At 43.6% G+C, this 13,474-nt stretch overlaps 1 protein-coding gene across 1 annotated transcript in view; it reads right to left on the reverse strand.

The window, feature by feature from the left end:
• LOC100883204 (uncharacterized) overlaps positions 1-13,342 on the reverse strand; it is a 55,817-nt gene extending 42,475 nt beyond the window's left edge. Inside the window, exon 1 of the mRNA XM_003700521.3 lies at positions 12,738-13,342. Coding sequence (XP_003700569.1) covers positions 12,738-12,813 — 76 coding nt within the window. The 5' untranslated portion in view covers positions 12,814-13,342. The remainder of the gene's footprint in view (positions 1-12,737) is intronic.
• Positions 13,343-13,474: the final 132 nt, after the last annotated feature.

Genomic DNA, 13,474 nt, shown 5'->3' on the forward strand with positions numbered 1-13,474 from the left:
GTGATTTCGAAAATATTTCTTGACAATACGTTTCGTTAAACTCCCAGTTATTCGTGCATTAAGGGAAGGTTATTGCACCGTTTGAACCAGAAGCGAGGCAAGAACAAGCGACTCGGGGAAAACGAAGATCGAGACTCATCGATATTCGGTGGAAACGCGGACGGTAAATCGAGTTTTAATTACCGATTAACCTTCGTCGAGAGCAAGCCAACGGAAGCCTGTTTTATTGTCTATCAACAACGTAAGTGGGTCGTGCTAGTTCTCGCTCTCCCCCCTAGGGAATTTTCCTGTTACTCTTATTTCAACCGTGAGACGTTTCTCCTTCGTTGCTGATCGAACCAGTTTTAATACCATTATAATTATAATTTCGATTTTTTAAAGCGTATAAAAATCACTGGATGCACATTGCGTTCGATTTACGTAAGGCATGCGGATTCTTAAAACATCGACGCACGCGCTCGCATTCCTTCGCCGGGAACACGCGTTGCCCCATCGAAACTACGAGACTTTCACTCTCGACAAAAATGTCCCCACCAGTTCTTCGAAACGCACGCGCTATTATACTTCCCGATCATCCTAACCTACGAATTTTATTACCGTTACGCGTCGACCTCCACGCGCATGCGCGCCAAATTTGAAATTGCAAACCTTCTTTAACAATGGTCTGAAATTTTTCTATTCAGATTATAAATTATTACGAAATATCACAAGAATGCGACTGTGGTAAGACGATACGGTACTGAAGAAAGTCGTTTCTTCGAGGCGTGCGAAGGAAGCCTGTGGCGCAGTAGATCGGTCCGTATCGCGCCACTATGACCCAGAAACCCACTTTCTTACACCGAATTAAAAGCGACATCGTACCAACGCGACGCTTTAGATACGAACGACTAACGGATTGTGACGAAATAAGTCTCAAATCGCGCATACACTTATCACGCGATACCGCGTGCTCGAGAAACCGGAAGCATTCCTCCAAAATAAATAATAGCACCGCCAACAAGATTCAGAGAAGTGTCAGACACGAGGCGACTCTCAGTCACCATTTATTTAATACCAGAATCTGAAATAATTATTTTTTAACTGATTCTATAATATGACACGTGTGATAGTGAAAGAAAATTCTAGAAATTATTATTAGAGAAATAATAACCTCAAAAGAATTCATTTAACTTTTAAAGTTGCTGTTTGCAAACAAATTACCTTCGAGGGTTAAATAAAGTTGTTATAAGGAAATGTTGATCGTAAAAGAATTCGATGCGCGCGCATCACTGCGCGTCAATCTTCGATTGTCGATCGCCGCCATCTTGGAATCAGTTTACCGCGCGCGATAACCTTGTTTCGACGACAGACGCGACCGAGTAATAAAATCAGTGATTCTTCGCGAAAAAGTGATCGAGAAGTTCCGTTTTCGAGAGAAGAAGTATCTGGTGAAGGAGGACAACGGAGACGACCTTGACTTGTTTCGGTTGTTGTTCTTAAGACGCGTGGGTGAGGTAAGAAGGGTAGAGGATAGGTGGTGAAGGGTGGCGGTGACACGAGCGTATCGGTGTCTCCATTGAAACCGCTTTCAATGCCGGATTTAAATAATCTTCGCTCGGGAAAATCCTCTTTGCACACCGGTTCTATTCTGCGTCCTTCTCTCGCGTAATAGCTCTCGGGATCTTTTTAACAGCTTCTCGGCCGATAACCGGCTGGGGCCATTGTCTGCCTTTCTTCCCGAAATAAGACAACAGTCGAAAAGCCTATTCGCGTAAACGGACGTGGAATAACGTCGTGTGACAGTGTTCGATTTTTAATCGCGAGTGAAACCACGTGAAGTGACAGTGAAATTCAACATACACAATTAAAAATGATAACTTCTTGTCCGTCGACTTTTTTTGGCACTGTGACAATAGTTAAAACTATACTATACAGTTATTTCCATCGATCGAAGTGTAAAAAACAGCTCGCGACGGTTTATTCGACCGATCCAATTTCGTGACTGGCTATCTTACGTTAATTGTCGGTGAGGCGCGAACGTGACGGAACGGCGGTCCATCTAATTAGAAGAATGGCGGGAGGGGGACACGGTCTCGGTGAAAGGCGTGTAACTAAGGCTAAAAGTCCGTACAGTGCAAGCGTGCGATGCCGCGACGCTAAATAAGTCCTGAGAGAAGGACTCCCCCCGTTACCCAACATGCAACTCTTTTCGCGATACGTTGTTGCATAGGAATGCCTGACTCATTGTACCGCGCACAAAATTGATCGCGTATCGGAATAATCACTTTTACAGTACAATTTATTTATTTAACCCGAAAGCATTTTTATTCCTAGATTTACTAAAGTAGGAACAGTAACTTTGCTTACTTTACTAACAATAATTTTTTATCGTAGTGAAGGTTAATTTTGATGAAAATTACTTAATAATTTTAGTAGTTTTAATTAGTTTTAAATAGTAGTTTAATTTAGTAGTTTTACATAGTAGATTTAATTTAGTAGCTTTACATAGTAGATTTAATTTAGTAGTTTTACATAGTAGTTTAATTTAGTAGTTTTAAATAGTAGATTTAATTTAGTAGTTTTACATAGTAGTTTTAATTTAGTAGTTTTACATAGTAGATTTAATTTAGTAGCTTTACATAGTAGATTTAATTTAGTAGTTTTACATAGTAGATTTAATTTAGTAGCTTTACATAGTAGATTTAATTTAGTAGTTTTACATAGTAGATTTAATTTAGTACTTTTAAATAGTAGATTTAATTTTTAGTAGTCAACTATCTACTTTGAGTGCTAGAATCTAATCGTCAGTTTACACACGTGATAAGAAGTAATTAGAATCGATAGAGTTTGGGTAGCCGTGACACGGTTTCAGTGCCCGTGAATCGAGACCGGGCCCCTGACCCGATCCTACGCACCTGTGCCCTAAGAACGGAACGTGGACGCGATCGCGATCGTCGCCGAAGTTTGACGACGACGCACGATGCCGCAATCGATATAGCGGAGGGGGCGCGACGCTCTCCGCCAGTTTACGGCTACGGCTATGCTTTACCTACAGTCGTCTACGCTCTGCAATCTACGATCTATACTTTACGTTTACGGTATCTGTCGTACTACGGCTCGAAAATTAAAGATCGCTCGCGCAAACTCTTTTCCTTCTCTGCAGTATCGGTAACTAGTCACCAATACCCTTCCGTTTTCTCATGTATATCGACGAATATTTAACACATTGACTGCCATACTGAAACAATTGAAATCCAGTGTTTTAATTTTTAATTTTTACAATATCTTGTTACTTTTTTTTCATACATCTATGGAATTAATTCGACAATTTTTTATGAGGAAAAAGCTTGTAATAGATGTTAGATCAATTTAGCAATTTAAGTGTCGCCCATATATGACGTGGCAGTCAATGTGTTAAACAATTTTAATGGTATTGTTAAATAAAATGTACAAGGTTTATATTAAAGAGAGTGTATAATATGAATAGCTCTATAAGCACTATACTAACGCTAATACAATAAGGAAATTGAAGTCATCATGGCCGCCATTACGCATTCGATTAGAAAAACAAAATGGATGCAATTTTTCCAAATCATTTCACAGATTACGTGTATTATAGATTATATTTACTATATAGACGTTTTACTACATATTTAAAATTGAGGAAAACGGTGAAAACGATTTGTAAAATAAATTAGGAACATTTTGCTCAAAAAAGATGGTCGCGTCGCGACGATCAAAAGCAGCGAAAGGGGAGAAAAAGGCAGGCAAAACACAGGCTCGCGTTAGGGGAACGAAAGAATTTTACAGGCGTTACGAACGAGACTAACACACCGGTTCGTTTCCGACGTCGGGCATTGTGCTCGTCGTTCGTTACGGCTGGCAATTATCTCGGACCAAGCTTTTAAAACATTTTTGATCCACGGAAGTCTTGACATGAACGACAGTATCGTTGCAAAAGCGATTCGAGATAGAAATCTGTATTACTCTGGTCGAATGAAAAATTCAAAAACTATATCGTCACTTGGGTCGTAAACTAGCGACGTGGACAAGATTCGGTTGGGGATAATTTCGACGAGGAAAACTGTGACGAGACACGATAAAGCTTAGTCATTCTACGAAGGTATTTCCTATGTAAATTAACGAATATTACGAGTTGGTGAAAAGAATCGTACAGTTACATGGTAAATAATGACAACGAGTAATTCGTACTATCGACTGCCTGTCGTTTTCCCCTAATTCGAGCCGATACCGCCGAAAGTGCGAGTCTAGGCGACATTTCTCTTCCGACCAATTGGGTCCAAGCCTGGGTCAGCCACGCGCCAATTCCTGCCAAGACTACGGTACGTACCGTAGACTACCCTGTTCCTGGCGCGTGGGAGCCAGGTTTAAGGGACCACCGTAGAACAGTCCCATGCGACGTTCCGTTCACTACTCGAAACGTTCGTTGACTGTCTTGTTCTTTCACTCAATCGTGCCAATACCTTTGAAAATACGCGCGAGGCTATTTTTCTATTCCGACCAATTGTAGCTCTAACCTGGGTCCAACTCGTGGGTCGGCATCGGTATCGGACTTACGTGGAAATCATTGAAGAGCGGAAAATCCATATTCCACGGAAAATTGTAGTCTTGGATTTCGATGACGCACGGTTGCATCGAACAATGAAACTAAGCGTCCATAAGTAGAAATTGTACGACTGATCGTTACCATTAATAACGAATATGTAATAAATTACGGGACGAGGTCGCGTTAACAAGCCGACTTATCGTCGCGTAGTAATCGATACGCACACTGGCCCGTCTCGATACGGCGGTACGTAAACATTCGTAGAGGGGACGATTTTGCGACGGAGTAATAAATCGAGGAGATAACCGACTGTTATTCGAGTCAAAATGGCGAACAAAAGAAAACGTGATCAAACGCACAGCGTCAAAGGCTCTGCACGAATTCTCGGTAAAAATGGACGAACGTCATTCGCGACCAAGGATCCGACCTTGAGTCATCGAAAGCAGGAATTCCCTCTGTCCGTTTAACTCCCACCGTGTCGCCAACCTGGTAATCCCTTCTCTTTCCTCTTACTGAGAGTCAAATTCAAAAATAGTTTTGCTTACATACGTCTGTACAGTAATGTCTCGATATAAGTGAAAATCATCATACATTGTTTTTCTGTATGAAGTTTTCTGTTACGAAGTTTTCTCTATACAAGAAAGAATTTTTAATGTAAAAGAAGATTTATTGACCTTCAGAGAAGAAGATTTATTGACCTTCTCTGACTCTTCAGAGAGTCAGGTTCAAAGGGTTAGATATTGGTCCAAAAATTGACACTGGTCTTTGCTATTTATAGACATGAATTATCCCCATAAAAAATATCGATTTCCAATATTTTGAAAGTCACATTGAGACTTCATGTAGGTGGTCTTAAGCCTAGGTCTTGTACACTCTTTAGTTTACCAGAGAATTCGGTTATCGGAGACTTATTCGGATACCTAGAAGCTTTAGAATCCGAGGAATGCGTCGGATACCTAAGTTGGACTGTAGAATCTGGGGAATTAGGTGACCCGATCGAAATGTGGACTTAGGTTTAAGGCTTGTGGGAAAAATAGACGTTGATGGACGGTGGACACAGGCTATGTGTCTCCCATAGCTAAACATACAAAACAAGACTTGTCAAGATATACATATGATGAAGACTTAGAAGATGTCCATATGACCAAGACTTACTAGATGTGCATATGAACAAGAGTTAGAAGATGTCCATATGACCAAGACTTGTCAAGATGTACATATGATCAAGACTTAGAAGATGTCCATATGACCAAGACACTTACAAGATGTCCGTTTAATATGTCACTATACAAGACGTCCTCAATAAGTGTCTCACAGTCATAGAACGTTTTCAACGTCCTCCCAAAAGGACACAGTGATCCGGTAAACTGCGAGATAACCGGCTGGAGTTATCGTTGTTTGGATGGACACGTTAACGCGCCGCGTTTATTATGCCGGTGTTATGCGCGCGTACACGCCGTCAGAGGCGGAGTTGCAAATCAATAACCCATGTTATAAGGCATTTGGCCACGCCGAGATATCGATTATGTAGCTCGCTGTACGTACATACGGTTCCACCAGAAATGTCCGAAGACGAGTGCTGGATGGAAATTAGAGTCGGAAGATCCAGTTATGACGTTGTCATTCGGACGATCGTGGTACAGTTACTCGGATAAAACCCGTTACGATTAGGCCTTGTTCTCCGGTGCATTCGGGTTATCGATTGCGGATCGGCTACCGGGATCCTTTCGAGTGGTTAACGAAACGTGAGATGTGTTAGGTGTGTTAGGTCGGGTCTGGATTATTGTAGTGGATTTGGATGGAAAAATAATAGTTGTTCGATTTATTATAATTAATCGAAGTGGAATACGTTGCATAATGACAAAGTATGCAACGACACTCGCTGTGGAATGCAATATTCATGACGCACTCGTGACGCACCAGTCACACTAATGACGCACTAGAGTCGCACCAATGACGCACCCGCGACGCACTAGACACTCGTTCGTGACGCACTCATGACGCACTAGAGTTGCACTCGTGACGCACTAGAGCCGCACTCACGACGCACCCACGACGCACTAGACACTCGTTCATGACGCACCCGTGACGCAACCATGACGCGCTCGTGACACGTCCTTGACGCACCCATGACGCACTCGCTACCTATGTCGCACTCGTGACGCACTCACGATTTATCTTCAACGCACTCATAACGCACACACGACTTATCTTTGACGCACCAGTGACGCACTCGTGACTGACGCACCCATGACGCACTCGCAACTTATCCTTGACGCACCCATGACGCATTCACGATTTATCATTGACGCACCCATGACGCACTCGCGATTTATCCTTGACGCACCCATGACGCACTCGCAACTTATCCTTGACGCACCCATGACGCATTCACGATTTATCCTTGACGCACCCATGACGCGCTCACGATTTATCATTGACGCACCCATGACGCACTCACGATTTATCATTGACGCACCCATGACGCACTCGCGATTTATCCTTGACGCACCCATGACGCACTCGCGATTTATCCTTGACGCACCCATGACGCACGCGATTTATCCATGACGCACTCGCAACTTATCCTTGACGCACCCATAACGCACTCGCGACATGTTCGTCACACTCGTGACGCACCAATAACGCACCCGTGACATATTCATGAAGCGTCCTTGACGCACTCATGACGCATCCATGACGCACTCGCGACGCACTTCAGTTGTAACGAACTTAACTCGAATTTCGAATACTCCCCAATTAGAAGTTCAAAAAAGTATCTTGCACGATGAATTTTCCCTTTTCAAATCACCGTCGTAAGGAAGAAGAAAATTGAATTTTCATAGAGCGATTACGAAAGAAACGATGAGGTAATTAATCCGAAGGGAGCGTGGGGGGAAGTGAGATTTGGAGCGAATAAAGGAGAGGATTTTTCGACGGGGTCATCGATTCGCGGAGGCATTGGCCGAATTGTCGAGTCAGGGACACGAAAACATTTACGGGTGCGTTCTCGATCGTGGATGCTGGTCCGTCTCAAGGACCTCCACGGGAGTTCGTTCACGCCTCGATCCACGATACTTATCTTCTACCAACGCTTCTTTCCCTTACGTATCGACGGCTTTACAGAAAACCTATTCGAGTCACCTTGTTCTGACTGCGTGCTTTTAAACCTTGAGCTTGTATGACGCACTCGTGACGCACGTTACAGTTCAGATGTAATGAACAGAAATCATAGCAACAGCATGAATTAACTTTGGAATTTAATATCGATTACAGTATGCTTAATCATAAATCCTTGAATTTATAACGTATTGTACATTTTGACTCTCACCGCTGGTTTTAATATTACATCAGCAATTAGGTATCTCTGACCTGAACAAGGAGTTGAGCCTAGTCTCAGGTTTACGTCATTCGAGTACTCGATTCGTAGAGCAAGACAGCTTCTAACAACTGCTATCAAGCTACCGAAGCAACGAAGCTCTTCACGATCGATTTTGATCGGCAAGAGCTCCGTCCCTGTTTTCGATACGTCTGTAAACGTATTCTTAACTACTCTAGAGCACAATATCTACTTATCGATTGTCAGCGAATCTCCATTTGCGCAAACGATCCAAGTCGCGAACAAAAGGGCCCGATCCTTCCCGCCACTGGAAACTGTGTTTATACCATTTGTGCCGTTGAATTTTCATCGTGTGCCAAGATTTTAAAATGCATCCAACGGTGAACCTATACTCTCTCTTTCTCCCTCTGTTTCGTTCGTCGACCGAAACGTTTTGATGAAAAAAATGCAAACGTGTAGGAAGAGAGGGCCGGGAGGTGGAGGCGAAGCAAGTACACACAGAGAGAAAGAGACGTAAAAGTGGGGGGGATGGAGGGGTAGCGAGAGAAGGAAGGGTGAGAGCAGCTTCGACACAGCAGCACTGCGGCAGAAAACTGGTCCAGGTGCAAGCTCGATACTCCCGTAGCGCGTGATTCGCGTTGAATATTCGCCAGGTTAGAAAATTCCTTATATCCTGTCTGCGAGATTCTGCGAGTTCATGCTCTCTTCGTTTACCGCTCCTCTCATAAAAACCATCGACCAGAATTCGGATGACATATCGCTCGAGACCTAATGTCTTATCTAAGAGATCTAATGAAACTCAACATTAGTTACTCTTTTAGTACTCTATTATTACTCTTTAGTAGCCAAAACGTATTCAAAATTCGAGTAAAATTGATCAAAGCTGAAGGAGTGCGTCATGGGTGCGTCACGAATGCGTCGTGGATGCGTCATGCACGTGTCTCTGTTGCGTCGCGGATGCGTCACGATTTTGCCATGAACAAGTCTCTAATGCGTCACGGGTGCGTCATGGATACGTCACGAATGCAACATTAATGTATCATGAGTGCGTCATGGGTGCGTCACGAACGCAACACTAATGTATCATGGGTGCGTCACGAACGTGTGTCTAGTGCGTTAGAAATGCGTCATGAGTGCGTCACGAACGCGCCTCTAGTGCGTCGTGGATGCGCCATGATCGCGTCTCTAGTGCGTCATGGGTGCGTCACCAATGTATCGTGAGTGCGTCATGGGTGCGTCACTAATATATCGTGAGTGCGTCATGTGTGCGTCACGAACGCGTCTCTAGTGCGTCCTGGGTTGCGTCATAATTGCGTCTCTAGTGCGTCGTGGGTGCGTCACTAATGTATCATGTGTGCGTCATGATTGCGTCTCTAGTGCGTCATGTGTGCGTCATGATTGCGTCTCTAGTGCGTCGTGTGTGCGTCATGAATGCGTCGCTCGTGCGTCATGAATGCGTCACGTATGTCAGTCGAATCTAATCACAGTAATAATATTAAACCAAAGAACAATACATTAAAAACGTAACCTTGTTAACCGATTAAACAGTATACTTATTTAACGAATAAATGAAAGTACGTAAAAGCTATACGAGAGAAAACTAAAGTAAAAAAAATGCATTCGTAGATGCACCCTACGTCACCATACAAAGATGAAAATAAACGACCTTCCGATTCGAGTCCACCTTCGGTTTCCTAATTCGAGGCCATAGACCGAAACTTGCGACACGGAGAAGGAATCGAGCGGCCATCACCGGTTAACAATGTGAAAGTAAAAAAATACGAGGACAAATCTTCTCCTTATCGACGAAGGATAAACGGCGAGGTTGTTCGCGAGAAAGAGACCGCATAGCCGAGGACAGATACGACGAGAGAATCTTTAGCCGTGGACTGGTAGAACTGTAGTGTAGGGGACCGTTAGATATTCATGAAAACGCAGTCCCCTCGCGCAGAAGCGGCTCGGTGAAAAGTCGGGAAGACAGGTTGCTTCTAAACGCTTACTCCATTGTTTTCTTTCCTTTCGATAAGCTTCAATTTCTCAGCGTTCCACTCTTTAATCGACTTTTTCACGATCACTTATTCTAATTACGAAGGTCTTTCAAAGAAAACAAGAATGTTTTGTTTCGGAGACTCTATAGACCCGAGGAAAATTCTAGAGTACCGTGGAAAATTATAGAGACTGCAATATAGATTTTCCCTTACCAACGTTTTTCTTATATAAGAAATTTGTCCGATAACGCTGCCAACCCACGAGTTGGCGCGTGACGTGGGAATAGGCGTAGCTCTGAGTCTCACTTTCTATTACAATAATTGTCAACGTATCTCCTATGTAAATTAACGAAAATTACGAGTTGGTAAAAAGAATCGTACAGTTACATGGTAAATGATGACAACGAGTAATTCGTACTATCGACTGCCTGTCGTTTTCCCCTAATTCGAGCCGATACCGCCGAAAGTGCGAGTCTAGGCGACATTTCTCTTCCGACCAATTGGGTCCAAACCTGGGTCAGCCACGCGCCAATTCCTGCTAAGACTACGGTACGTACCGTAGACTACCCTGTTCCTGGCGCGTGGGAGCCAGGTTTAAGGGACCACCGTAGAACAGTCCCATGCGACGTTCCGTTCACTACTCGAAACGTTCGTTGACTGTCTTGTTCTTTCGCTCAATCGTGCCAATACCTTTGAAAATACGCGCGAGGCTATTTTTCTATTCCGACCAATTGTAGCTCTAACCTGGGTCCAACTCGTGGGTCGGCATCGGTATCGGACTTACGTGGAAATCATTGAAGAGCGGAAAATCCATATTCCACGGAAAATTGTAGTCTTGGATTTCGATGGCGCACGGTTGCGTCGAACAATGAAATTAAATGTTCATGAGTAGAAATTTTATGACATGATCGTTACTATTAATGACGAATATGTAATAAATTGCGGGATGAAGTCAATGCACGCAACCCAGGAGTTGGCGCGTGGTGGTGGGGGTAGGCGTACCGCGTCTCGCGCGCCAACTCCTCAGTTGCGTGCGTTGACCAAAAAAAAAAGCTCCTGCAAATTAATCCTGATACCAGAATTGGTACTAAGATATCCCAATACTAGAATTAATACTAGAATGCCCTAGAATAATACTAGAATTCCCTAGACTAACACTAGAATTTCCTAGACTACCACTAAGATTCCCTAGACTATACCTAGAATTCACTAGACTACCACTATAATTCCCTAGAGTAACGCTACAATTCCCTAGAAGTTCCTAGACTACCACGAGAATTCCCTAGAATAACACTAGAATCATAATTAAAAATTATAGTAATAGAAAGTATAATACTATAACAGAAAGTGAAATTCATACAGTAACAGATCAACGCGGACCATTTCGCGGAACGATTTACGGAAACCTCCAGAAAAATATACCGTACGCATTCCGGACCACGGCCAGGTGAAGTTGGCATCGCCGAACACGATATTGCTCCCGCAAACATTTTATGTGCCGTGAACGAAACAGGTGCGAGTTGTACGTTTTCCGTGGCACGCCGCGTCACACCGCCCCGTCTGCTTTCAAAATATTCAGTTACATATTCGAAACAATTTCGGTCAAATTACTCCTTTCCTCGATTCGCGACAACGTTTACGAGCACCTTTTTATCAAAGTAATAACGCAACATTATTTACGTGATTGTCTCCACTAAAATTAACACACAGCATCTTTGGGAAAATCGTTGCTTTAATACTTTTTAAAATCGCGTTAAAATTTTGAAATTTGCTTTACAATTTTTTACAAAAGAATATTTATGTGATAAATGTAAATTTTACACTGTCGCTCACCGGTGACTGACGCGGCCTGAAAGTTCACTGTCAATCACCGATGAGTGACGTGGTACTCAACGTTAACAATAAACTTGATTATATTTAAACAATTTGATTTTCATTTTAATTGTGACTTAAAAAAAGAAATAACGTAAACGGGTATTAAACTAGCAGGCAATTGTTAAGCAGAATATATCGCAACAATGAAACGGTATCTTAACACGCAGCAGTTATAATCAGTGGCGTCGAGGTTTCGATAATTCTCGTTCGATATTAAGAAATCGTTGCGCTCGGAAGACAGCGAGAAAGTGTAAGACTGGTACGCGAAGCAGCTGTTCGATAAAAAAGGACGTTAGATCGACCAAATGGCCTAAAACGACCACCATAAAATACATATTATATAAAATATACAAGGCAAGGCACTTAAAACCACCTAAACATAACTGCTCTTATTGATATAAAAAAATGCAGTAATCTAAAATTATCTTATTAGTTAAATTATCAGTTTAAAAAATTTAAATAATTTTTAATACATTATAAAATACAAAAAAAATTTTTTTAAATTAATATGCGTAGAGGTAGGCTCATAATCGAGTGAAATCTTTGTTCCGAGTGTACGGACCGCGAATAAAGGTTATCGGCTCCGAACGTCCCTTTAACAGAGTCCACTCGGGCGGTAAACGGGACGCGTTTCACACGCATAATCGTAAAAACGCGTTAAAGCTAGCGTGGAAGGCAAGCGACGCTGACGTTTATGGTTTATAGGTTACAACTGTATTACTCCGTTTCGTTACGATTCGATAAGATACCTCGGAAAAATAAAATACGTTTACTTTCTCGTTATCTTCGTCTGGAGGTTATTTTCTTTGCGAGCGAAATCGGCTATCGACGTAAACACGTCCGGTCTCAGCGATTTACGCGTTGGATCGAAACGAACGTCCTTTGTGTCGTAATTAATACGCGAAGCTATTCGGCAGGTGCGTAGATAACGTCGACGCCACTGAACGTCGAAAACGAGAGAGAGAAAAAATGAAGGTCGTGCGCTCACCCTCGAGCAGGTGCCAGTCCTCGTCCAGCGAGGCCAGGGCTTGTGCCTGATTCGCCTGTTGTTCGAAGTCGAGCATCTTGGACCTCTGCTCCAGCTTGTCCGTCCTCGTTCCCAGATTGTTTGCACGTTCAAATATCTGGTCACTTCACCTCGCGAAATTGCCCGCGAAACGACTCGAAAATCTCGGCCGACGATTGAAAACTGACTTTCCCCTCGAACGAACGCTCGCTCGAGGATTATCTCGAACGTCCTTTCGTCGCGAGAGTAGCGAGCGCGACGAAAAGGCGGGAGAGTGGGGATGGAGAGAGAGGGAATAAAAGAGCGAGAGAGGAGGAACGGGGCAGAGTTTCTTGATCGCGAGCGTGTCGAACTCTTTTCCGTTTCAAACTCGACTCTCCGTGTTTACATCGGTAATCCCTGATTGGTCCGGTTGACGCTGCACCGGCGTCGCGACGTCCGTCGCCACGGAGCGGCACGAACGCGTACGAACACCGGGATTCGATTAATTCCAAGAACGCGTGGTTCGACGTATTCGTCGTTTCAGCTCCGTGGAACGATCGGAGACCCGCTCACGTGCGTGCGTGGCGGTACTCGAACCGCGACTGATTTCCCCTATCGCTCCGCGCTTCGCTACCACCCACTCTCCCCCCACTCCCAAGCTTGCTCGAGCAACGGTAGAACGTCTGTCCCTCCCCCTTCGACCCCACCCCCTCGCCACTCCCCCTTCATTCCACCCG

Source organism: Megachile rotundata, chromosome 11, assembly GCF_050947335.1.
Source record: "Megachile rotundata isolate GNS110a chromosome 11, iyMegRotu1, whole genome shotgun sequence".
In the NCBI taxonomy this organism is placed as follows: Eukaryota; Metazoa; Arthropoda; class Insecta; order Hymenoptera; family Megachilidae; genus Megachile; species Megachile rotundata.